At 42.0% G+C, this 27,875-nt stretch overlaps 2 protein-coding genes across 6 annotated transcripts in view; both read right to left on the bottom strand.

Moving 5' to 3' along the window:
• The window catches only part of RAD51B (RAD51 paralog B), a 404,105-nt gene extending 380,801 nt beyond the window's left edge, over positions 1-23,304 (bottom strand). The window contains exon 1 of one of the 3 annotated variants that reach the window (XM_033062473.1): positions 23,221-23,304. The gene's annotated coding sequence lies outside the window, so the exon portion shown is untranslated. Of the gene's footprint in view, positions 1-356; positions 2,281-21,521; positions 21,587-23,220 lie in introns of those variants that run through there. The other 2 variants (XM_033062472.1, XM_033062475.2) reach the window with 2 other exon arrangements.
• Positions 2,368-27,875, bottom strand: part of TMEM229B (transmembrane protein 229B) — a 31,389-nt gene continuing 5,881 nt past the window's right edge. The window contains exons 1-2 of one of the 3 annotated variants that reach the window (XM_042779383.1): positions 23,221-23,309; positions 2,368-6,090 (exon numbers count right to left, since the gene is read on the bottom strand). In XM_042779383.1, coding sequence (XP_042635317.1) covers positions 5,561-6,064 — 504 coding nt within the window. In that variant the 5' untranslated portion in view covers positions 6,065-6,090; positions 23,221-23,309 and the 3' untranslated portion in view covers positions 2,368-5,560. Of the gene's footprint in view, positions 6,091-21,521; positions 21,611-23,220; positions 23,310-27,875 lie in introns of those variants that run through there. The other 2 variants (XM_033062478.1, XM_033062476.1) reach the window with 2 other exon arrangements.

Here is a 27,875-nt window from a genome sequence, read left to right as displayed (position 1 = left end):
CATTCATATCAGAAAATTCAGTGCCTACAATAGGTGGAATGAGCTGCCCAGACTCCAGAGTAAGGAGTCAAAGAAATGGTCTGCATCTCTTAGAATAAAAAAACTGCCAATTTGCTTTAGACCTATGAGAAGTGCCAGATACAGAGAATATGAAGAGATTCTTTCAACCTAACTCTTGAAGATTCAGGAAGTCACCACCAGTCCTTGCTTTGTCACCATTATCAGCAGTGTTTTTATCACCCCCTCTGCTCATCATCCTTGTACAGTGGAAGCCCAGGATGCCCATCCCAGCTGTGCACTGGAGCTGCACAGCACACCCCATGCAATGCAGAGTGCAGTAGTGTGATGATACTGACCTGCTCCAGAGCTGTAAAAAGTCACCTTCCACATTTGGTCTTCAGGGTCTCCATTAAACAGCTGAAATCTTAAACAAGTAACAGCACAAGTAAGATAGGAAGCAGTGGTGAAGTCTATATAGGATCTTTGTCTTTCTTCCTCTTAAGCATGGAATTAAGAGTACATTTTACACGGCAAAATGAATTCCTGAGTAGGCGTTGGTACTATTTCAGGTCCTGAAGTGGTTTAGCCAAATGGCAGCACACTCTGAGGTGTGTCTATTCTGCTTCTCAGCATGATTAACTCAGCAGGATGGAGCACAGCACTATATGGCTTTTAGAACCTATATTGGCTTAATGAGCATTAGCTTGCACATCCCAAGGTGATGTATTTTTCCACAAAGTTGTAAGCTGGGAATCACCTAGAGGGAATGACTGGAGATTCTGAACATTCCTTCTACTTTAAAGTTCAAGCAGTCATACACTTTGGGGCAAGCAGGCATTTGCATTTCCACAAGTAGAGAAGATTTCAGTGGGAAAGCACAACTTTGTATTTGAAGTTGTGATGCCTTTGGTCACAAACTAACCAGTGCATCCTCAACAAAACAGCTCCTTTTCCTTCCAAATATGTGCTGGTTGCCCAGGGGCCAAAAGCAGAGCAGGTACCAGAGCACTACCTACTTCTGTAACTTCCCCTTTTGTTCACAAAGCAGTTTGACCAGTGGTCAAACCCTTGATGGAGCAAACCCTTGCCATCCTAAAAGATGTAAGCTACTCCACATGGTACAAATTCACTATGAATTCTGTGGAAGCCTTGCTTGTGATGAGCCTGAAGTCCAGAGCCTTACAGCTCTTAAAAAATCAAGGTTCCTGCTCCCAAGTGGAGACAGACCTGTGTTAGCATAAAACCTTGAGAGGTGCCAAGGCGCCTGGCAGCTGCAGAGCTTGCTCCATTCTCTGGGACAGAAGGTGGAAGGAAGGGAATGCCCCTTCCCCATCAGTTGGCTCAGGACACTTCAGGAGAAATAAGGGAAGACAGGATCAAAGGGAGGCCATTTGCCAAACAAGGACAATGCTGTTTCTGTTCTCACCAGCTCTGTGACCCACAGTGGCTTTTAGGTGCCAAAGCAGCTGGATAGGGTGACATACATTACTAGCAAATTCTGGTTTGGTAAGGGGACATATGAGAAGAAAAATTTCCTTCTGCAACAGAGGATGGACCACAGAGGGATTTGGTAGCTGCCAATGTGCCGGAAAGAAGGGAAATAGAGTATTCTCCCACTCAGGTGGTTCAGATGCATTTTGCAGGCAGAAGTGAAGGAAAAGAGCTCAGGCCTGCAAGCCTCCCCCTTGAATACAGAGCATATTGCATGTATTCAGGGTCTAGGATAAACTAAAATAGAAAAACATTTGTTCCGTTCATGTCTTGGTTGTGGCTTATGTTTTGTTTACAGAAAGGGCTGAAGTTTCCATGAGTAAAAAATTCCCTTTCTTTCTCTGCAGGTTTTAGAAAACCCGTCAGCAGCAGAACAATGCTACTAAACTCAGGACTTCAGTCACCTGCTTCCTAATTCTCAAAGCAGCTAAAGCCCTGCAGTCTTTTTTTACCTTTCATAGTCACAGGACTAGTCAAGCAAAATCTTGATTGGATTATTCTGCTTTAATTACAAAATGCACTCAGACCAAAGGCGCAATAGTACCTGGTACATATGTACACATTTCTCTCAATTATAACACAAAAGACCAAAATGCCATCTGGTCCTGCTGTAGATCAAACATTCCCCTCTGGCAAGATCTTTGGAGTATGAACAGATACCACAGTAATGCTTGAACTGCCTCTTGTGTGACCGACACCAGACTCTGTATTTATTTATCACATACTTTGAGATCCTTTTGAGTGGACTGTATATAAGATAAGCAAGAGAACAGAAGCAAAACTGGAACCTTAGGGAGTCCATATCCCACCACCCCCTGGAAAAGAAAGGCAGAGATCAGGGTCACTTTCTCTTTGCTGTAGTTAGGACAAGGTAGATAAATCACAAGGTTTTTTTATTGCTGGTGAACTCAAAACAGGCAACTTTAATCTACTGAGGAAGATACACATACAAACAAATGTTAGGCCTTGTGCGTTTTTTTCTTCTTAATGTAAATGTCTCTTCAACTTCAGTCCAGCTCCCAAGCTCTCACTGAGCTGCCACTGAGGTCCTGGTAACGTGCTCTGGGCAGTTCTGAAAGATGTTATAAGAAGCATCACATGTATTAAAAAGGGAGATTTTGCAGAAAAGACAAAGCTCTGACAGCAGCCACGTTGCTCAGAAAGGAGAAGTCTGGCTAATCCTGCTGCATTAGGTATGTGGTATTATACATAATTAAATTATTTAAGAATTTGCCAGGTCCTTTTCTGTTTCTGGTGTGCAAGCTGCAAGTAAAGTGCACTTCTGGGTATAAACTACCACTCTATGAAGATGCAATAGCTGGGCAGTACACATCAGACACCAGTGGAAAGCAGATAACAACAGCTGTTTCAATGACACAGGCAGTAAGAATAATGCCCTAAGATACTAGATGCTGCTGGGAAACTCTTCCATATTTTGAGCAGTTAAATATTACATGACTCAGCAAAACACAAAAAAGTGTCATTTATATGGGACCTTCTTAAGTACAGACAATAACAGACACGACTGCTATTGCACACCAGGTTAGCTCTGTGGACAGCCAGTCCTCCACACCACATTGCTAACTCCTTTTAACCTGTCCAAAGAGTTTTGTAACAGCTGAGGAGAAAGCAGGGATCCTAAGGATCTTTCTGTAAAGCTGAGGGTTTTACATGATGTGGGGGAGGTGTAGGAGGCAGCACAACACCACATTTAATCTATGCTGTGAGAGCACAACCCAGCTTTAGACACTGCATTTGATGATCGTGACATAACCAGGGCCAAAATGTGGGATCCCAACTCTCATCTGCACCTTGCAATTCTTGTTCTGCTCCAGTAGAGCTCATCTACATTATCCCCCACACAAAACTCTTTTTTTTCTTCCATGCACAGTTTCAGGTGACTATTTTGTCTGGGTCTATACTCCTGAGACCAACAAGGCTGATTAACTACATACTGTTCCTCTGATTTCATAACACTGCCATCACGGCATCAAAAGAACTATCTGTTCAGTGTTTGTTCTCTTTAATTAAATGAACTATAAAAAGGGAACTCTAAATACCCACCTAAGTATTCTCAGTGATTTGGGATACATTACATACCCAGAGCAGATAGGATTAACCCCTTGCCACCACTGTTTTCATGTATCCATTGCCAGCAATGGATGCCATGTGAAAAGGGGAAGGGAAGGAATAAATAATTGCTCTCCATGTAATACAAAAAAGGATTAACACTGCCCTGTAAGAGCAGAACCAAGAAGCAATTCTACTCATAGGGCCAGCAGCGCTTTTCTTCTCAGGAATGGCTGTGCCAGGGTAAGAAGCAGGTTCATAGATGAGCACCCCCTACCAGAGACAAGGGACACACACAGAAATGGCCCAACTTCCAAAATAAGAATGGAATCCTACAACAGATTTGCATTTCAAGCCAAATTATCCCTGGTACAGCTCTGCTGGCTGTGGTGGAAGAACAAGAAAAATTAATCTCGCCATATGGGACAACTCTGGCAAACCTTCCCCATAAATCAGTTCAGGAGTGAGATATCTGATAGCTGGAAGCTCCATGTTTCTTGCTAACTTCAAAGGCCAAGACTTGACAGAGTGAATTACAAACTTGTGGCTGCCACCACCAAACAGCTTCCCTGCACCACAACTGTCCTTGTTCTCCATAAGTGTTCCCAACAGGTTAAATTTCAAACTGTCCCTGGTGCAGGTAGGTCTACAGTGAAGCCACAGCAGTCCCTCCTGTTCCACCACTCTACTGCTGCTCTCACACCCTAACTCAAAGCCTCATTCACGCAGAGTAGGAAGAAGTGCGTGCTTTTCAGAGATGGGTGTTTCATTTTTTGGTTTTGGTTTGTTTTTTTTTTAAATGTATCAGGTAACATGGTATATCTCTTGCTGCCTCCAATTACTGTCATGACAATATGCTTGTGGGTATTTAAAGCAGAATTTGAGAAGAAAAAGCAAATCCACTTGGTACACTAAGCACAACACTAGGCAGAACTGAAGCCAAGGCCTGCCAGTGCTGAAGGAGCATGGGAGTCAGTGCCAGAGGACCAAATCCTGGGTTAGCCACATGAAGGTTTTGACCTTCAAATACAATGGGCTGCAGCTAGACTGTCATCGACATCACCAGAAACAGAGGAATCCCTGGAAAGGAAGGCAGAAAAGTCTTGTGGGCTATATAGTCTCTACAAGATTTGCACGGCTGAGATGGGAGCTGGAATCTGCAGCAAGATCTGCTTTGGGGGGACAAAGGAGATGGGAAGACTTGCATTATTTCTTGTGCCTTTTGCCAAGATTCAGATAGCACAGATTATGGTAAAATTCACTTGGCAAAAAAAGGGCTTTATTAGAAAATAAAAGAAGGGAAAAAAAGAAGAAAAAAAAAAAAAGAAAAAATTTCTAGTATCAGGAGTATCAGGACTGAGATTTCAAAAAGTACAAGATCTGTATAAATTCAGCAAGATGTCCAGCACCAGATTATTTCATGGTGCAACAAAGAACCTGGGGAGAGGCCAATGGGACCTGGTGAGGGGAACACCATCTAGCCCCCCAGCAGACTGCCAGTCTTAGGTACTTCTCAACAGCAGATGGATTTTGCTTGTTCCTGCAGCATCCCAGGTCCCACGGGAGGTATTGGTTGCAAGCAAGCACCTGAATATTGCCTAATGGAGTAAGCCAATCACTAAATCAGCTGGCGTGTCCATGCCCATCCACTGATTAGGTGGGGTTTTTTAGAATGCATTTCCGCTGTAGCATTTCTTTTTTCTTCTTTCTTCACTTTAAAGTGTAAGCAAAAGGACTGCTTTCATCAGTAATAAGTTAAAATCAGAAACAACCTAACTAACAAGTAACTGATATTGGTCCTTGGAGCCCAAAGAGTAAAATCCATAGAAAATCTATTGGTTCCGGTTTTTTTTCTGGTATATCCCATGCACACCCCCATTAGAAAAATGGGGTTTATGAATCTAATACAGCAAGGAGCAGTACCTCAGAACCAGAGCTGACTGTCCATGGTAGAGGCCTGGGCTCTCTCAGATTGCTAACTATGGCTCTAAGTCACTGCTCAATCTGTCTTCACGTGGCCGTTGGCCAAGGCAACGGGCGCGGTGGGGGCCCCGGGCTCGGCAGTCTCATCAAATCGTAAGCGCAGGGTGTTTCTAATCACCAGCTGCTCCATGATGAAAGAAGCACAAAACCATGGGATGGCATACTCCAGGGTGATCAGGCCCATGAAGTCAAAATCAAACTGGGAATAGTCCCATGGGCAGGCATTGAACTGGCGTAGGATGAGGCCAGTGGTGAACTCCCAGAGGTATGTCCACAGTGTGTAAATGAAGCAGCGCACTAAAATGTTACACTTGTCTTTGAGATACAGATACATCTTCTCCACAATGAGGATGGAGGTGCCATAGATGAAGAGTGCCCACACACTGGTAACACCTGGGAACTTCCAGTTGAAGTTGACCACAAACTCCCAGGCAGCTGTGAACATCACCTCACAGAAATAGCCGTGGATGGCGTAGAGGTACCATCGTGAGAAAGCGGTCAGAGGTTCTGCCGCAGCCATTCTTCTGCACTCACCCCAGCAGTGCTCTGAAAGGAAGAGGGAAAGAGAGGGAGAGAGGAGTCAACGAGGATGTCACAAGGCCTTATCCCCCAGACGGCAACACACAAACCTGTAACAAAGCATAAATCTGAGAAGGAAGTGACTCTCATTTTCACCACAGCAGATTTTAGGTCCTGGGGAAAGGTGGCACCTTACAGGGCCCCATGACTCAGGATGTGCCTATGCAACATACACTGCTCTGCCTGAAAAATAGAACATCACTGATATTACGTTGGTGATAAGGAGGGAATTGATAAGTACAAGGGTTTGCCAGGAGCAAGGTTGCCAAAGAATTTACTGGTTGCAAGTCGGCAGAAAAATACAGTCATCCTACATGGAGCACACATCACCTGTTTGCTCTTTTAAAGAAACAGCACTATGCCTTACTTTTCAGATTCTACTGTGGAATAGATTAGTTTGAACACAGCACTGTAAAACTGGGCCTTTCCAGCTGTTGCCTACAATCTCTATAGACAAAATGTTTACTGTAGTCTAAAACTGAACTTTGTTGGGAGCAACAGCAAGGGAACTGGAGGAAAAAGTTCAGAGATTTTACACATTATTCAGGTGAACTTTTATTTTGTCCATTGAAGAACTCATCCATTGTATGGCTAGCATTTGTAAAATAATTTTCTTATGGTACCAGACTTCCTGATACCAAGTCAAAAAGCACAAGACAGCCACTGAAATCCATTCAGATTTGGCTTCAGGACAGCAAAGCACAAAGGAGGAGAATAAAAAGGAACTGCTAAGCCTAGAGAGGGGTAGTTAGTCATGATAAATAGGATAAGAAAACAAACTCTAATTGTCTATACAGGAAGAAATTGGTGAAGAGTTTTTGAAAAAAGCACAATTTGCTTATCACTGAGCTGTTTCAGTACAATTAGCTTTTACACTTTACAGATTCACAAGTCTGCCATGTTACAGTCAATGACAGAAGGTGATTATAAGCATAGTTTTACTGAAGCCTTGCAGATTTACACTACAGGATAAATTTGACATCTTTCATTCTTATAAACTTACTGTTTCAAGTTAAGTTTCTCTGGACTCTTTACCAAGCACTATTTAACTTCCTCTGCACTTGTCAGTTCTGTGGCACAATGTGCTGGGGAGAGGACCACGCCAACTTTATGTACAGTCATTCCGTGCCATCTGGAAAGAGGCTGTTCCTGCCCTGCCCTGTAAACACAGTGCCTCTCTGGAAAAAGTATTAACATGCAACTGACATTCTGACAGGAGATAAGAGAAACTTCTGTAAGGAAAAACAGAACTATAATAATAAACATGAAGAAGATATGCACAGGTGAATATTGAAAGTGAAAAGGACAGAGCTGTATCCATTATCTTTTCACACTTCTCTTAACCAGACACACAAACAACCAAAGCCTTGACAGTTCATATGATTTGGGTGCTTGAACAAAGACCTATTTTCTAATGGCAGAATCCATTTCACAGAGGACACTGAGCCATCATTACATGCTACAGAGAAAGGTCAACAGCACACAATGAGCTTGTAGGTGAAAGAATAAAGAATCACTGAAGATTGCCTCATGTCTCCTAACAATTCAGTCCCAAGAAACTCTGTAAGACAGCAGAGGCGGTGGCATATGAGAAATATGCAGGAGGTGTATATCCACACACTCCATAAGAAGTTGATGCATAAGGGCACTGCAAACCAAGGAGATTTTGTCAATATAATGTTACTTGGTTAGTTTGCCAACATGGTTGATAAGCTTAGGTCTCTGAATCCTCATATCATTACTCCATTCTGACATAATTTCAAGAACAAGTAAAAAATCAGAGATACAGAAGTAAGGAAAAGCACTAAGAAAGTGTCATGATTTAAACCTAGCTAGCAACTAAGTGCCAGACAGCCACTTGCTCACTGCTTTTCAGGGGGATGGGAAGAGCAATGGGGGGGAGAGGGGAGAGAAAAGTGAAACTTGTGGGTTCAGATTAGTTCAATAATTGGAACAAAGTAAAATGTAATAATAATGTAGTTAGCTTAGTTGCTTAGAGCATGATGCTAATAATGCCAAGGTTGTGCATTTGATCCCTGTATGGGCCACTCACGAGTTGGACTTGATGATCCTTCTGGATCCCTTCCAACTCAGGATATTCTGTGATGTTTCTGTAATATGAAATATCATTATCCAGAGAAGAAAATGATTTCACTAAGTTGCCAAGAGATTGTATGGTTTTCCTCTCTTTTCTATAAGCCTAACTTTTTCACTTGTGATCCTTAGTCCTTGCACTTCTCTCTATAGCTTTACATGAAAGGTGTTTGAACTGTTAGCATGTCTACTCACAATGCTGGATCAAATGCACAGAGGGTCCTTCTCTCTCCCCCTCCATTTTCATTCCAAGGATCCTCTCACCAATTATTTTTGTTGCCTTATACCTCCCTACAAAAGCCAAAGACTCATAGAAACATATCCAACAAACCACCTTCTGTTCTACCCCACATTCTTTCCCCTGTGCAATGAAGATTTCCCTTTCCTGGCTCTATACGACAAGCTTTAACTGACTGTAGATCAGGTCTTGGACATCTACAATACAAGTTAACCCATTGCAAAGACCACTGTTGAGTTCTTTTGAATCACATGGCTTTCACCACAACTACAAAGAGACAAACATCCATGCACTGGCACTGTCTCAATATTTGCCTTCTTTACTGCTGTGACTCCAGTGGGCCCAACCTTGATGGAAACTTCCTTCTTATAATACGCTTGCAAGAGTCCTCACCGACTTCCTGCTGATTAGGAGCATCCCAAGACAGGGCGGATGCCAATCTGTGGTAGCCCAAACATAACTGGTTCCACTGTCCTAGGCACTAAGCAAATCCACAAATCACAGCTCCTCCTGTAAATGTAAAATATTTCATCCAAAATACAGCAAAAAGTACATAGTAAGACAGAAAAGGAATGGAGGATACATTTAGGGAGGTTATCACAAGCCACAGCACATCACTGCACAAGCTGGGAATGTACAATGTAATGGTTACAAGTCACTTGAGCATTTACAGAACAATTAAAACTGCAGCTTTTCCCAAGCATCTTATTTCCCAGCCACACCAAATTATTTGGTGTATACACAAGAAGGTCTCAAGAGGGACATAAAGGAGAAAAGTGTTTTTTTATTGGGTAGCAATTCATGATAAAAGAATCAAGCTGAAAAGCATGACATTAGTGCGAGAAGCATCCAAACAGAAGGCCAAGACTGGATTCAGTAAGAAATGCAGATTTGTGAAAAGCCTTAAGTAGATAATTGAACTTGGTGATGCAAAACTTTTAATGGAGTGACAGTAATACTGACCAAAAGGCTGTGAACGTATGGGAGCTATTCAGTCTCCTCAGGAAAACAACAGTCATCACTGAGGCACTTACAATGGGGGTGGGCAGCAGCTTCCTGAAAATCAGAAACACAGCTGCCAGCTATGCAATTGTCTCAGCAGAGAGCAAACAATGCATGGAGACTGCTCAAGGATGACCATGCTTGCACTGAGGCTGCTTGCACTGTGCTGTTTTAGGGAAAATAGGGAGCTTCTAAATTCAAAGATTTGAAAATGCTTTCCATCATCAGCAAATTTTATTTCAAGTAGTTCAAACAGAAACAGTTCCTCTTACAAAAAGTTATTAGGAAGCCTGAGCTAGGCCAACACAAAATTTCTCCTTCTTTCTCTAGTAGGACCTTCTTTTCCAGCTTGCTGAGGGGGAAAAAAAAAAAAAAAAAAAAAAAAAAAAAAGGCAAGTCTGTGGAAACCACACATGGATCTCCAAGGAACACTCAGTCCTTTCCCTGACTGCCCTGCCTGCATAACAGCTGGCTGCAAAGGGGCCAAGAACCCACTCCACCTACAGAAAACAAGCACAGACCTAACAGGGGAAAGTAGATGAAGGATTGAGTTTCTCTACAGAAATCTGGTTGCAGCAACAAGTTCACAGAGGACACAAAGCTGGGAGGAGTGGCTGATACCCCTAGTGCTGTGAAACCTTCAGAAGGATTTCGACAGGTTGGGCAGAGATGGGAAGAGAAGAACTGCCTGAAATTCAAGACAAATGCAGGGTCCTGCACCTGAGGAAGAATAACTCCATGCAAGGACAAGAGGCAATGGGCAGAAACTGATGCAGGAAGTTCCACCTGAATATGAGGAAGAATTTCTTTACTCTGTGGGTGATCGAGCATTGGACAGACTGCCCAGAGAGGTTGCAGAGTCTCCCTCACTGGAGATATTCAAGAACTGTCTGGATGCAATTTTGTGCCCTGTGCTCTAGGATAGCCCTGCTTGAGCAGGGAGATTGGACCAGGTGACCACTGTCGTCTCTCCCAACCTGGCCCATTCTGTCATCAGGGCAGTACTTTGACTTAGGGCTGCAAGAAAGCACCAAGATAAAACTTTAAAATTTTACAATTTCAGCTCTGAAATGGACATTAATAATCCTCTAGGTTGGGGTAAGATACAGATAAAAGTGATGCACCAGGCCACATAAGGAGAAAGGATTTACAGACTGCCCCAGTTCATGTGAGACCCCTCTGTGCAAGAGGAACACTTCCATACTCACATTCAGTTTTGCAGGTGATGCAGCCTTGGCAGGCAAGAGGGAAGTGATCAGAAGATGGACTGCTGGTAGACCAAGAAATAATGGTAGATTTGTCTCACACAAGCACTGCAGGGGAGACCTCAGTGGATGCTGTATTCATGCCTGATTAAGTTCTTGAGCACTGCCTGGCTCATTTTTTTTTTCAAAGCGCTCCTTTGCAGTGGCTTTCTGCCCATTTCCCTGCTACCGAGCCAAACTGTGCTTTAAAAAAGGCTCTTACAGATTGTCTTTATCCCCTTTAATCCAACAGAATTATGTAGATGCTCTGGATGAATGTAATGAGACCTCCTCAAGAAACTCTGAATTAACTCTGAAGTGCTAATAAAAGAAAAACACAAACAAAAACCTCCATGAGACAATTCCCCTAATGAATTCTGAGTCTATGAATTCTGTCAGCTAATTGATCCATCACAGGTGAACTTGAACTGCTGCAGCATGTTTCATACTCATAGTACCCAGTTATTTCTGCAAGTTAAAAAGTTACAACACAGTATTATTTTACCAATTCATATCTACTAATATTTAGTTCTATAACATGCATGTTCATATTTCTAAGAAATGCCCTAGGGATCTATAACCCTGTGTTATATATTGTAATTACTCTTAAACTTGAAAAAGTCCTAAGAAGACCCATACACAGTGGGATACTTTAGTCTCTCCAAACCACAGGACCATGAGCAGCAGACCAACCTGAAGTAAAGGGTACTTTCCTCTCCCTGCCCATGAGCTGTACTGCTAATGCCTTCCTTCCTCAGACCCTTATTACCCAAACAGTACTTATGTAAAAATAACTGTTTCTTGTTACTTTTTAATTACTTTCATTGGCACATCATTGTAGCTACTGTGGTCTTTCTTCAGACTGCAAGAATCAGATGAATGTCTGCTTTTCTGCTTTAGCAAGGATTGCAGCAAATACGAGAATATGTTGGTGAAAACTGACATGCATTTTTGGGCAATACCTGTTTAAGTGCAATTCTTCTTATTTTGCATTTTCTCTGTGAGTAAACACCTAACAAGCATACCTTTGCAACCATGGACAGCATTCAATGAATATGCTGCAAATTTGGCTTCAACATTTTCACAGAGGTCTCACACACCATTAGAAGTAACAGTTTACAAAACATTACATGTGTACAGAACACTAGGTACTAGATTTGGCCCCAAGACATTAGTTCATCAGTGTTTAAAGATTTATACAGTAAAGTCTTAGTGGTATTATGTGCTGAAGTCATAACTCCAAGGAGATATTCATCCTTCAGGTAACTGAGAGCCTCAATTAACTGTGGCTCAGAAAATAGGATTTCAACTGTACTGAAGTGTGGAAGAGCTCCAGCAGATCAATTAATCAAGCCCTGCAATGAAGCTAAAAGCATGCCACAGACGTCTCCAAATACAGACTCAGTGCTTTCAGGAAGGATCTGGAGCCCTTGTGGAGCCCTTGGATTTTGGTCAGTTCTGAGTCATCTGTTTTTGCTGCTTCTTTGTCTGGACTCTGGTCCATCAGGATGCACATTGTCTCCCTTCTACATACTGTGGGGTAAGAAAGCACAGTCTGCGTTTCCCCTCATTTTAGTCTCTTGCTCATTTCCCATAGAAGGCACATCATTTCCCTGCCACTCCTTGTTTTCTTGTTCCCTTGGCCAGTTCACTCTGTACCTGCTGGCAGCCTCTGATCCCTGTCTATCTTTCAAATCTGGTCCAAAGAGAATTGGGATACAGTAAAAAAGAATGACGACAAAAGGAGATTAAATGAATCCAATTACCAGACTAACCCAAATGGAAGGGGAAGTGTAGCTCTTAGTGGTAATGCCTGTGTGTGGGCTGCCCAAAAGGCACCATTTCACAACACAAAGGAGAAAGGTAGGGTTTTCTTGGGAAGGAGTGTAGAGGGAGGTTGGCTTCTCAGAGGACAAAGAGAAAATATGATGACATTGTTTAAAGAAGAGCTTTCTGACTAAGATGATCTCATGAATGGTAGTAGAAGCGCAGAAAGTGGAGAATTTCCATGTCCTGCTGCATACATAGCAGGAAATGTTACCTTATGTGAACACACCTTATCCCACAGTGAGCACTCCAACTTGACAAGAGATTAAGGCAGTAACGCTTTACTGTTCTCTAGTTTGGACTGGATCACAGATATCTGCTTTAATGAAGGCAAATCAACCTGCTAAGTCTACACAAATTTGAATTCTATCTACAGCTGTACAGATATATAAAGATATAGGGATGTCTTCATATATTGTCCTATTTTATTTGCTGATTTGTCCTCTTTTTCCCTCTACTTGAAGGGGATGGATCTTTTTCCTTATAACTGCCTCTTCTGACTGTGTTCATTTTTGCGCTGAGGTGAGCTTTTGCAAACCCTACAAACACTACTATTGGATTTATCGTATCTTCAACCTGCTTTTTTTATCACAGCTTCACAGAGTGTGCTCACTTCAGCCTTTACAGAGCCTCTCTGAAAATAGATCCATTTAATATTATGTTTATACCCTTCTTCCACATTTCCTTTTGTGACTGCAGTGTGTCCAAATGACAGTGTCTTACTGAACAGTCTCCCCAATAAAACCAACAGATTCATTGCTCCAGTACTGGCAAGAATTTTCAAAATTTGTCTGCATTTATCTATCAACCCAAGTGTAACACTTTGGGTTCCTTAAGACAGAAAAGTCTGTATGTATGTGCACAGGGCTTCTTCAGAATATTCTAAATGCCTGAAGTCCAGGAATTTACCTTCCATAGTACAGCAAGCCCAGATCATGAAATAAAGCAATACCATAGCTTCAGACTGCTTTACAGGTCTATCAGCTTATGGTTGAGACCCAACTCACATTCACTCCTTTTCTGAGATCTAATCTACACATTCAGCCTTCTGAAAAATTCTAAACCATCTCTTGTGAATAGTAGCTAACGTGCATCTGCTTCAGGACTCATGGAATGTAACTGCTTTGTGCTAATACCACCTACTTCTAAATACCTGAAAAAGGAATTAAGTTTCCACCTTAGAAAAGAAAATCCTTAAGAACTGCTAACTCTAATCCTAAACTCAGCAAGGATGTAAAAATACTACTCACCTCTCCACTCAACTGTCAGTCTGCACAGAAGACATTTTCCACTCTCAGCTGCAGAAAGATGGTACAGTTGCAAAAGATCAAAGCACAATGATAACAGGGGACTCAAATTCGAGTATTTGTATTTATTCTGTTTTACATGCTTCAAAAAAGAAAATGTTCCAAAACACACACATCTCTTTCCTGATACATATTCATTTAATTCCTAGTGACTGACAAGACACGAGCACCTAATTGGCCAAGATCCTCGGCCATCCCAGAAGAGAGACAAGATAACAACGTATTCTTTTACTTGCCTCTGGAAGATGCTCTTTCCAGAATAGATAACTCATGGTGATGCATAATGTAGAAAGTTCATGTTCTCACTTATCAGAGCTTCTCTTTCCTTTACACAAAAGCACTGATGTTTCTCTGGACAATTCAGACAGTACCTCTAACCCTGAATTACCTTTACAAAAGTATTTGTGATGGTCATGCAGGTGCCTTAGGAACATGTGGAGACACAATCGTGAAGAAGAAGGAGTTGGTGGTCCAGTGTCTCCATCCAGATGGGGCTGTGATGTGCACAATCTTTCCCCATTGCAGGCTCCACAAGAAAATGCTCACACCAGGAAGAATTAGGTACTGCAGATCTAGACTATGTTTTCAGTAACTTTGATCTTACTACTTTGGTCAGATCAGAGACAGAAACATGATACTCAACTTCAAACAGCTTCAAACCCAAAGATGGCCTGAATGTTTCTAATTTACTGGCCTCCTTCCACCTCCCTCTCAATATCATCTGACTCAGTAAAACCTATTACCTCTCCTTAGAAAAGGGAATATTGAGCTGAACAGACTTCACCTGGTTTCCAGAAGAGGCTTATTTTTGAAGTCTGATGGCAGCTTAGTAGCTGACTGCTGTGAAACACAGGACACCCTCAGCTTAAACTGGAACAGCCATTTACACCAGACAGGAAATGGTAAGACCACAACTTCCCAGCCATGAGGTTCAGTTTGTTCTTAACACCTCCTATACTTAGTTTCTCTCTTTGCAAAGTACCGAGCTTCCACCAATTTCTGTCAGCTTGTCAGAGGAAGTTTGCTGTACTCTGCACCTGGTTGGAAAGACTCAGTTTCTCCACAGGGCCTGGCAAACACAAACAGAAAAGAAAACAACTATGGCTGTGTCACCCTCTGCAGCATGGACACAAACCTGCAATCATGGAGTCTCATCCACAGGTAGGCGAGGCTTTTCAATGGATGGATAATTCAACTGGCATCCTTCCACTGAACGATAACCTAAGGCTTTACCTAGCTACCATGTAATTGTGCTTTTGTATTTAGACAGGGGAGACAAGAATAAGAGACTCTCTGAATAGTTTGGGGTGGGAGGGACCCCAAAGATCTTCCAGTTCCAACCAGCCTGCCACAGGCAGGGACACCTTCCTCGGGACCAGGTTGTTCAGGGCACCGCCAAACCTGGCCTTGAACATTTCCAGGGATGGAGCATCCACAGATTCTCTGGGCAACTAGTTCCAGTGTCTCACCACTCTCACAGTGAAGAATGTCTTGTTATCCAATCTAAAACCTACTCTCAGTTCAAAGTCATCACTCCTTGGCCTATCACTACATGCTTGTAAAAATTCCCTCTCCCACTCTCTTTAGGTACTAGAAGGTGCTGTAAGGTTTCCCTCTCAGAACCTTCTGTTGCCCAGGCTGAACACTCCAGCTGGCCTGTCTTAACCTGTCTTCACAGCATAGGTGTTCCATCCCTCTAACCAACTTGGACTCATCCTAACATATTAGTAACTCTCATAACTAACCAGCTTTCCCCAGGCTCATTCCAACAGGTTGATGTCCTTCCGGTGCTGGAGATCCCAGAGCTGTATGCAGCACTCCATGCAGAGTCTTATGAGGGCAGAGGGTTCCAGTACAGACCCCTGAGGAACACCATTTGTTCCTTGACATCCATCGGGACTCTCAGATATTTGACCACACCCTTTGGATGCATCAGTCCAAACAGTTCCTTATCCACTGAACAGTCTACCCATCAAATCCATGTCTCACCAATTTAGAGAGAAGGATGTCATGGGGGACCATGTCAAAGGCTTCACAGAAGTCCAGATAAATGATGCTTGGACCCTTCCACTGATGGAGTCACTTTATCACAGAAGGCCACTGGGTTGGTCAGGCAGAACTTGCCCTTGGTGAAGCTGTGCTGGCTGTCTTGAATCATATGAGTGTGTCTTGCCCCATTAATGACTGGCCACAGAGTTCCCAAACTGGCAGGGGTTTCCCAGGTCACATTATTTTCTGCCCTGATCTTAATTTGTGGTGGCCTTAATACCCAACTTATGTTTTCAGCTTTCATTCTACCATCTCAAGAAAAGTTTAAAGATACACTCAAAACAACTGGTTGTTATTTTAGGAGGCACTGTTATTTAGCAGTTGTTATTTTAGCAGTGAGGAACTGATCTCTCCTTTGAGAAGGACTGAGCTCTCATTGATACCCTTCTAAATGAAATTAATTATTTGCTTGACATGGTTTTACTAGATCCTGAATTTCATATAAACATTTCATACACACATGCATACAGAGGGCCACATTAATGAATTAATTTCAGGCACTTAACCAAGGTACCTTAGAAGCTTTGTTTCCCTACAGGTTCCCATTCGTAGTTACCGGAGCCTGTGAAGGCAGCTAGAAATGGGCACATTCTGAAGACAAAAGTGGAGTTTGATCATCCCTATCATGCTAATTTTTCCATGGTATTTGATCATGCCATCTTTCCTGCATCTTTCCAGTATCTACTTAGAGATGCTTAAAGCATATACAACACTGATTTATTCAATTCTATGAAATACTTGAGGTTACAAAGAGTAATTTCAGGTCTTATCAAACAAGATTTTTTTCTTTATCTTACTTTTCTTCTGGGCAACAATAGGCATCTCATGCCTCTGGGCAAAATGCCAGTTTAACAAAGATGCCAGTTCTCATCTGTGTGTTGGGAACTGTCTTGTATTAAGACTGGAAAAAAATTCTTCCGTTTTAAGTTAAATGGTTTGATTTTTCTCACACTGGATACCAGAAATAACCCTCTTCAAAAGCCCCAAACCTTAAATTCTTTTTAAACTATCTTTAAAATCTGCTCAACAAACAGAGCATCAGCTGACCCACAGCAAATAGAACCAAAGAGGCACCAAATGTTTTCTCATCCATGCCTATGTAAGATGTTTAAGAGATGTCATTTTCCTGCCTGAATTGTGCAGCCACTATTGGCAGTCCTAGGGACACACACTCTGGTCAGCTATCCATTCCTTTTTACACGTACAGAAACCTGCAGCATACTAGGACTTCTATGACAATCTCTAGATATTAAGCAATACACTGTTGGTAGAACGAGAAAGAATGTAAGTGTTTGTCTCCTGCTAAAACAACCTAAATATCATTCTATAATATAACTAGTCTTGACACATGCAACAACAAACCCATCTGATAAGACATAGACCAAACAGCACTATCTGCACAACAGTTCACAGCAATGCCAAGGTGTTCAAAGTGTTAACATTTTCAAGTGTGCTTGTTTTGCATAGGCTTGTACTAACTTAGAAGCCAGACTGCACTGCAGCTAAGCAACTTGCTTCACTGTCTCTTTGAGCTCCCACAGCTGTAAAGATATGCAAAGTTAACTTAAATATTACATATGCAAAGTGAACTTCTAAATCAATGTGCCTCAGCCAAGGCAGTGCTGCATGTGTGGAACAGAGATAAAAGTTCTAGCAGTGTACATCTGTGCCTGAAAAAGAAATGGAGGGTCACTTTTGCCATCCCATGCTGAGAGTAGTTTTCTTGGGTATTACCTATGTCTAAGTCACTCTTCTTAGTCACCTGCACTTAGATACTCTGGCAGCACAGTACAAGATGCAAAGTTCTGCACTGCCACGGCATGTAAAATGTTCCAAGAGTCTGGCTAAGAGCAGACTGAACATTAGAGGATGCTGAAAAAAAGTGAAGCTCTTCTACAGAGCTGCATGAAGGCTCAGCAGTCGAAAAGCAGGGAATGGTAGAGATCCACTCCAACTTTCATCCTCGGAGTACTAAAACTAAAATATCCACTAGACTACACTAGTTCTTCCAAAGCAATTCTAAAAGGCATTGAGACTGATAGATAATACAAAGAATAAAAAATGTTCAGTTCCCCTGAAGTTGCTAGATAGAATTTAAAAGACTAACTAACAAAAAAGATAAAAGAATGCTAAAGTATGCATGCAGGATGATAAATGTAGCTGGAACCAGTGGATAAACAGAAAAGCAGGAATATACTAGGGGTTTTGGCAGGTTATGTAACAAGAAGCAACATGCATGCCCAAAGAGAAGTTCAAGGAATGGTCATATTGGGGCACTCAGTAACTACAACCAGAGACCTCTTTAGATGACCCTCCAGGACCATAAAAGGCCTTCCAGTAGAAAGCAGATGAATGCAAATTAGTTCTAGGGAAAGTGATGTTTATGTATTAGGAAGTACATTGTAATGAATGTGTGTAATCATGATGGAATAAATACCCTGTGGTAAAGTTTCACGACACACATTTGATTAGAGGAGATCTCCTCTGAAAGTGTCCAGCACTGTAATAAAGAATGGCTGCTTTCTAGCATTTCAAATTGTGTTAGAAAGTTTATTTCCTGTCCTATTTTGGTATTGCTACAACAAGGAAGTGAAGGAAGTAGAAGACAGGAGTCAAATAGAGAAGCAAAAGGACCTTCCTAAGTCAGTGCCAAGGTAGCTACATAAATGGGGTTGTTGAGCAGCTGTGCTGCCTCATGAAGCAATATGCAAAATGAAGCAAGTCTTGTAATGAGCTATGCTGGCCCTAAGAGAGGTGCAAGGGGCAAACAGTGCAGTGAACTAACACAGGACTGATGAAACCTCTGCTGTATTACTAGGTTTGCCATGATCTGCAGTGTGACCTTGGACATGTCACTCGACCTCTCTGTGCCTCTGACTGCCATCTGGCTGATTAGGCTAAACTATCTGGTGTGAGGGCTGCATCTAATTATAGATTGGGCTGGCAGGTAGCATAAATAGTTACCTATACTGACAAAAGTCATCAGGAAAACTGAAATACAAAGAGCAACTGCATCCAGTCACTTGCAGAAGTGCCAAACTGAGGTGCAGTCAAAAAGTCTGCACAACTAGGCAGCTCTTGGAACCAGTCTCATTTGCTCAGTCATCTGTCTCACACAGATTCCTAGGCTTACCAAAGTATTTCTTTCAGGGAGCCTGAAGGTGCATCTTTAAGCCAGATACAAGCATTTGTATTTAACAGCATATTCAATAAGCTTCTCTGTACAGCACTTAAGAGTGAGTAATTAAAGGAAATATTTCTGCAGTAGAGGTTCTCATTAGCAACCTAATTAGCTTTCTGAAAATAATTAACATTCCTTTCTTTAAAAGGAACAGATGACCCATTACATCCATTAGACAAGCAAAACAAATGCTGAAGGTAAGGCAGATTTGTTCAGGTAGACAGCAAAAAAGCATCCAGCCCAGTAGAAATGAAAAAGAAGATGAGGCACACATGCCTGTGAACCACAAAGACTGGACAACGCAAGTGTGTGTGCAGGACTAGAATGTGCAAAACTGCTTGATGTGTGCATGCAACATCCACATCGAGCATTTTCCTACCCCTGCCTCTAGGACCCACTGGTAATTTCATCACTGAGATGCTGAAAAATTCCACCTCCAACTTGTTTTGAAAGCCAGAACTAATCAACCCTTCACAGTCAGAAACAGCTCTCTCCACATGCAAAAATTCCCTAAGGAATTTTTTGTATTGTGTGTATTTTGACTATTAAAACATTCCTCAAATGCCCATTAAAATAAAGCATGATTTAATGTCAGATACAGGGACAAGTGAGTTGGTGTCTATGAGGAGCATGAATTTCATGTGTCAAGTTTCACAGGGTAGTGTTTGACCAGTTACCGTGCCCTGGAAGAGTTACGCATGTTTCCTGACCAGTGCATGCTTGAAATCAGTGTGGTTGCAGAGTCACAGGCATCAGTGTTGTGGGATGTGTGCGCATATACAGGTGACAGAAAGAAAAGGACAGATGTCAATATACCACTACCTGGTGCAGCAAGAACTGTGGTATCAATACAGTTGGATGCACTGTTCCAACGCAGAACAACAGATAAAGGAGAAATGAGGTGAGCTTCTAAATATCCACATATTCGGGTAACATAGCAAACATAACAATTCATGAAAATGCAGCTGCATTTTCAGCTAATTCCATGTTTAATATATACTTACATTTCCCTGGCAGGAAAGCTGAACACTCATAGCTTTCAAGTGTGATTGCAGTGAGGGCAAAGCTCAGCCGCACAAAAGCTTCCATAGCTACATCACTATGGAAACCACAAATCCATTGCATGCTCCGTTTGTCTACTTCTTTCACTGATGAAAAACAACAAAGGAAAGGTATGCTTCCAGTTTATCACCTTTTCACTTTAGTCAAGGCCATAGGATGACAAACACATCTTAACTTCTTCAGAATCAACCCTTTCCTCCTTGACTGCTCTCTTTGTGAAACCTAGCCAGCCTCTCCACCCAGCAGGGCAGTCATTCCCCTCAACCTGCTTCCACCACTTTTTTTAGTGAGAACTCTTCAAACGCAGTCTCAGATTTTATCTTAGCCTCCACAGTCTCCCTCAGCATCTGGACTAGGACAACTCCAAAGGTGAGTCACTCTAGGACATATCCAGCTGGCTGACATAATGAGAAGCTGAAAACTGTTCTGAAACAAGCTACAGTGTCTTGTTTTGACAGAAGTAACATTCCCTTCCTTTCCAAGAAGCTCTTTAAGAACATTTGAAGTGCTCTCAAAATACAATAGGGCACATTACAAGACAGTTATAAATGCAAAGGCTGAACTTCTGTTTTAAGACCATTATTTCTACAGCTGTTGCTATTTACAGGTAGTTTTTCCACACTAGAAATCAGAATACATCTCAGCAAAAGCCTAATAGCCAACAGCAACTCTGAGAGATGTTGAAAGAAAATGGAGGAAAATGCACAAAAATCTGCAATATGGCATGGACAGTGCAGCCTGGGTATGTGAAATGGCTGAAGGAATCTTCATACCAACCAGTGGGAAGAAAAAAGGAAAAAAAAGTTAAAACCCCTCTGTATCTAAGTATGTGCATTTTATGCTAAAGAACAACCTCTGAACAAATCTTCAGCAACACCTTTTCTCACAGTGGGCACCTCTTACCTGAGCCCACAGCAGTTCAGGGAAGAGTTGGAGGAGAACTGAGCCTCTGCAGCTCTGTAAGTCTTCAGTACCTCTCAAATTCAACTGCCAGCTGACAACCATTGCATAGACAAATGCCTACTAGTAAATGAGCTGAGAAAAACTATGTGTTACAGATGTTCCGAAACAGCCATCTAAATATACTCATCTCCACTAAAGCACTCTGCATGGACAGAGAAACCCTGCCTGTGCTCAGGGAACTTTTAAGAGAGCACACTTTGGCTTCTCAGCAAGACAAAGCTAGGAACAAACTGACACAGTCTAAGTTCTCTTACAAAAACCAAAGCAGTGCTACACAAAAGATGCAGCTCTCCCACCTCCCTTTTGCAAAATGGGCCAGAGCAGCCAGGGCTTCCATCTCGCTCCTAACTCACTGCCCTCACCTCACAGACAATTCCAGGCTGGCATTAGCAGATGTGTCCCAAGTCCACTGGTGTTACAAGTATTCTTACCAATAGCCCACGGGATGATAAGAAGGTACTTCTGTGTCCTCAAGGATGTCACAACAATGCCCAAGCCAGTTTAATGAAGGACAAGCTCAAGAGTGGTGATCACAGTCTGCAGTGTCTTGTCTCCATGGCTTTGAAAGCAGATCTGTCTGCATCTCCAACAGACAGCATCCTGAACAGCCTGACTGGATGGAACCTACAGGAGGCATTGGAGGAATGAATTATTCATGGTCTTGTTCTGCTGCCAGTGGATCTATGTTTTCTTGTGCCCATACGGTGCTTGGTTTTTGTTTTAACAGTAATAGGAGACTTCTGCACTACATTTGATGGTTCTTGAGGACAGGCAAGAAGCAGCATTTGCTCTACTTGCAGCAATAGTACCACAAACCAGAGGACTTGCCAGACACAGCTTTCTTCAGAAATACTCATGGCTGCATCACTGACATAACAGCCAGACTCATACAAAGCTCAGTCCATCACCAGCTGCTTTCTCAGGAAGCTGCTGACACTTGCTTTGTTATAACATTCCAGCCCTAGTCTGGACTTTGCCACTCAATAAACAACACTTGGTGACCAACTGAAGCCCTGTAATCAGTTACACAATGGGCAGCAAAATCACAGCTGGAGCTCTAGGCAGGAACTGACCCTGGTTATCCACACTGTTAGCACTGCCACAATTAAGTCTACTGCTTTCCTTCAGCAGCTGACTGGGTCTGTTCCCCACTTTTAGAGAGGATCGGGAGTCTATCAGCAAGAATACCCAAAGGAGTGGGACAACAGAAAATAGGCCAACACAGCATCTCCTGGGCACTACAACTAGGAGAGCGTAATTAGACACCTGAGACAGGACAGACCAAGGGATAATGATGCTACATGTATCTGAAGTTTATACATGAAGCATCTACATATTCAAATTGAGTTCCCTCACTAGAAATAAAGCACAACATACCCAGGAAAGCTGATCCACAGTAGGGAAAACAATATTGTAGCCTGAACCATGCCACATACTGCAGACACAAAGAGCTTGTCAAAAATGCTGCAGAAGCTGAAAATCGTTCTGGTCCCACAGCGTCCACCCCAGTAACCAGAATCAATATAAACTTTTTGCTCTGGGATATAAATCACCCCTCCAAATTGATAGCATTTTACATGCACTCTGTGGAAGTGTAACTGATTGCCACAGCATGCAGGAGAGTGACAAGATGAGGCTAAGAAGATTAGTAGAGTAACACACTGGTGAATCAGGTGCAGAGACTGCACTGCTTGTTAGGGCCAGGAATAGATTCCTCATCATCCAACTCACACCTGCGCTTTCACAGGAGAGAGCAACTCTCTGCTCTTTACCTACTGCTCTGGTTTAGCTCAGAGATACTGCTCCACTGTCCTGATTGTTTTAACTGCCTAAAGCTATCAGAGTGTGAGGTTTTAAAGAGACAATAACACTGAAATTTTGTCTGTATAAATTACAAACAATCAGAATGATGTGACTCACAGCAGACAGAAATCAAGGGTGATGTGTGCAAATGGCAATCTTACACGTCCAGAAAACAACTTGAGGTTTAAACTGATGGAAATAACTTTGCACTCTACATATTTAAATAAAGAGAGGTCCCATCTACAATTCAGTCAGCTCTGTACTCAGAAAACTGTGTTTTTCTGGTCTACAAGTGCAATCCCACCAGTTTTACCCTCCAGACCTTACCTTTTCCGGGGAGGGATCCTGGAGCTCTCCCACTCTTTGGCCAGCTCCTAATTCACAACATCCGCAGGTAGACTGGGCTGCCTCCAGCAAATCCAAGGGGTTTCAGATGCCAGTTGTTTTCAGCCCAGGTGTGTGTGACCAACAGCCAGTACAGCAACCAGACAGCCTTCCTAAACCAAAAAGCATATTTTAATCTTAATACAGCACAATGCAAGAGAGGTTTTAAACACTGAACTAGCTATGTGTATGGATAGCTTAGCTCCAGTACACTGAGCCCTGGAGGAGCTGATTTCTTCAGAGTCCCCACACAGCACCTGTACCTGCCCCTTGCCCAGGGCGGTACCCTGACAGCTGCCTCTCCTTGGCTGAGGCTGAGCCTTTCTGCTCTCCACTGTCCTTCTGGATCTCAGCCACAGCAAACACACAGAGCAACTTCACTGGAGTCAGTGATCAAAGGTTCACTGCTACCATCTCAGCCAAAGTTTCAGTGAACCCTTGGAGGGTGGAGGGTCTGCTAGAAATGGCTTTACCTCTATTTTCCCCCACCAATGTCTCAATTTTTTAAGCAAGCTTCACAGCTGACACCTTTCCACCCCCATCCTATCTCTCCTAAAATTGCCTCCTTATCTTCTCCAATCTCCTCTCGTCCTCACTTCTCCAACCACCACACTTTTCTTCTCTCTTCCCCATTCCAGGACAGAGTGTGGACTTTATGTAAGCAGGCCCTTGCCACTGCCGCCCACCCAGCACCTCAGCCTGTTCCTGGGGCCACTGATGTCCCTGCTCCAGTGATCTGAAGGCCTTTCAACTCCATGTTGGGCTCAGGCAGCACAGCTGCATGATCCAAGCAAGTGGAACCCATGAGCTGGGGCTCTCCTCTTCAAATGCTGACATTTAGGATGCCTCAAGGTGACAGTTTCAACACACAAGTACCCAACACCTTATTTACATCAGCCTCACAGATCTTAAAATCCAAGGGATTGTCTATACATAGCATTTTTCTGGATTAATTGCATATGAAGAAGTTAAAGCACAGACATTTATGTGTCACACTGTGTAACAAATGAATTATTCACATTATTCTAATGATTTCCAGCATTTTTGAGCACCAAAAATCCAAGAGGAATTTGAGAGATATGTTTTCCTTAGCAAACAAAACAAAACAAACCTACACTGTTTTTATTCAGATGACACTGAACTACAAAACCAATTAAAAATGCAGGTTAAATAACTAATCCTCCCCCCAAAAAAATCTTCCCAACAAGATTAATGGAGCAATGAATAGCATAAACCCACTAATTAAATCAATGTAATATGGGTCTTATTGAGAGACCTCTAGCACCTTCTGTTTATGTACTGAAGCTTGCATCTACTTTGGAGTCTTTCTTATCATGAGAAATAGTTGCTATTTTACTAGCTATATATTTGCATATCAGACTGGGAAAGAACTTGTTTGTTGTCTAGCTTAGGTGTAGCTTGTTGTCACATCAACTTGCATGTAACCCATTTTCCTTATATACAGTTTGCCACAGCTGAATACTTGCCACAGATTTCTATTGAACTATTTATCAGACATATGCAAACAAAGTTTCAAAAGGCATTTCCCTAGAATCACAAGAACACTGAGAATGCTTTTTACATAGTCAGACTTACTTGTCTATTACTTGATACGTAAAAGACTGAGGAACACAATCATACGAAATAAGCAACTGCAACACACTCCCAACGAACTCCCTAATGCAGAAACATGAACATTACAAAAGGCTTCAAGCCAACCTAACTTTAGGACAACACAGTTCTGCTCAGTCCATCACTTTCCCTGGCACCAGAGCTCAGGCCACCCATGGGGCTGCATCTGCAGCCAGATAAGGAACTCATCAGCCCTGTGAATGCTACCCCATGCTACCCTAAAGCCTGCTAGTTTTCAGCTGTATCATCATCTCTCAGATTTTGGCTCACAGCATACTGCTCAGAATGCTGGAAGAAGCTCCCTTTTCACAAAATACTTCATTACTTTGAACTCAAAGTGCTGGAGAAAGCATACCTTTGTATCTATTTTTGAAAGAAAACACTCATTGAAGAAAATCTTCATTATACACACGAGCAAAGCAGTAGAGCTGAAGAGAAAGATTTGACCTTAAGGCTCACATGATTAATGTAAAGCTTAAGCTGTTCAGAAAAGGAGATTTGTTTTTTGTTCTGTATATAAATGGGCTTTCTGTGTCAAAATACTAATGATTAAAAATGTGTAGCATTTGTAGTAAGGGTAAATCAAACAAAAAAACAGTGCGAACATCCACGTGTGTATACAAAAATAGTTAAAAACTAAAATCTCAGACTTCCCAAAATAGCACTTCCTTCTCTGACTGTTCCTCTGACACAAACACCAACATTCCTGGTGTCAGCAGGTTGGGGACCGCACGTGAGCATAATCTAGCAGTACTGCTCATCAAACGAGAATATAAAGGAAAGCAAGCAAAAAGGAAAGCAAATTCCTAACTGCAAAGTGGTTAGTTGTGCTGTCTATTTTAGTATTTACATCCCTTCATTATTTCTATAGTTCACAACAAAGAAAGCTCAGGTCCATGCAACTAACCGGTGATAAGCTGTGCAACAGAAAAATCAAGTCACAACATTGCTCCATGACTTATCTGGGATTCTCCTGAGACGAAAGTGCCAAATTTGGAAACAGAAAGTGAGTATGTGTCTTCTCAGAAACTCCCCCTCTTTTGGCAGGACTTACACAGAGGATGATGCAGATTTCCCTTTTAACTGAAGTCCCACCATGTCTCTTGATGAGGACTTCTGAACCTGTTCCTACACTGGACTGAAATATTGCAGAAGGACATGTAGGATACAGTCCCTCGTCTCCTGAAATGCAAATGCCTTCCGCTCCTTCCAGAACAACAAAAAGAACAACTCTGTAAAGAAATAACTTGCAGTTACCTGAGGAAAATGAGTAATTTCAAGGTTATGTGCATCCTTTTCCAGATGTAACTAGGTGGGTCCCCTGTCTCTACTGGAAATCTCTGTCAAAGCCCTGAGAAGTACATTCGACCTCTGGAGTTTCAGATTTCTTCTAAAAGCCAGGCCACCACCCAACAGCTAAAGAGGCCTGGGCAGATGCATGCATCTCCACACAACTACAGTCTCTGCAAATGCTTCTGTGGCTATTTATTGCCAAAATCAAAAATGCATTTAAATAACTTTCAAGAGTCTTTATTTTTTGCTGTTGTTATCTTGCAATATCTTTGAAAAAGAAATTAAACTCAGGTTTCGAACACACAAATGAATTCTCTCATGCTCTCTTCCATTATTAGACTATCACTTTTTCCTCTGTGTACACTCATCCTTGCTTATGTTCCTTCCATTCTGCTCCTGCTAAGGCAATGAAAATGAACCAGCTGGATTTGCATTCATATTTTCATTAATTACTATGGCTCTCAGTATTTTTGGGCCAAGGGGCCACTGAGGGTGTTTTAATACTTCTCCCAGTTTGCCATGTATTCCTGCCATCTACCTTTTAACAGAAATCTCTCACCCATTTTCTTAATTTTCATTTCATTCAAAGGATGAGCTCTGACCTACTTGTTGTAAGCTGTTGAACCATCAAACACTCACAGACCCATTGCAAGGAATGGTTATTTACTCATATAAGCTCTGATACCATTCATTATCTTTGAGAGCTCTTCTAACTTTGTTGGTGGTGATTTCAGGTTTGGTGAATACTTTTCCCTAAAACTGGGGTCAAATCTGACCTCACAATATGGCAGATTAAGCAGGAGATGAGTTAAAAAGGAACAACTCTTACAAAACTCCACCTACACTTTCTTTACGAAGAAGTACAGCTCCCATGTTATATCATGAAAGCACACTCACTGGCTTTTTGGTAATTGAAGGCAGGGTACTGTTGCCTGGCAACTTATCTGATTACCATTTTTTCAAGTATCACATGCACACTTAGATATGTTGCATAATAATGTCTGCTTTTATGCAGCCTAACCCAGTGGGGGAAAAAAAGAGGGGGATGGGGGCAGGAAAGCTACCAAAATTCATGTCTTTCTTTTCTGGAAAAAAAAAGTACAAGACAGTAGCTCAAAAACAGGTTGAAGCATTAGTATTCCTGAATTTTATTCCTGCTTTTCCTGGCTTGCTGAATGTGCTTATACAAGCATTTTACTTTATCTACTTGTCTGCAAAATGACACTAATAATACCATCCTCACAGAGACACACTGAAAATTCATTAAGAACAGAGAGATTCTCAAATGAAAGATGCAGTGGAAGTGTTGGTGTTAGCACTTACAGCTTTTTAGTACTCCAAACGTTGCTAAGCCATGGTCCTTAAGAATAGCAAATGTTCATCATTGTCATATCACTGTCCAGTCCTTGTTTCTCAAACCAAGGAAACTACATTTCTCACATCACAATGGGACACTTCCTACTTTCTATGTCTAATATGTAGCTGGGCAAATAAAAAATGAAACAAAAAAACAACTCCCACTGCCCCACACACAAGGCAGCATACTCCAACTTGGAGTAACTAAGAGAAGGACCTGGATTCTAGAAGTTGACCTTTTGTACATCCACAATTTAATAAGACAACATATTATAAAAAACAAATTGCCTTCTTTCTATATGCACCTTAGTATTCCA

Source organism: Catharus ustulatus, chromosome 6 (genome assembly GCF_009819885.2).
Source record: "Catharus ustulatus isolate bCatUst1 chromosome 6, bCatUst1.pri.v2, whole genome shotgun sequence".
Classification (NCBI taxonomy): domain Eukaryota; kingdom Metazoa; phylum Chordata; class Aves; order Passeriformes; family Turdidae; genus Catharus; species Catharus ustulatus.
The sequence above is the reverse complement of the archived record's forward strand: the minus strand, read 5'-3'. Positions and strand labels throughout refer to the sequence as shown.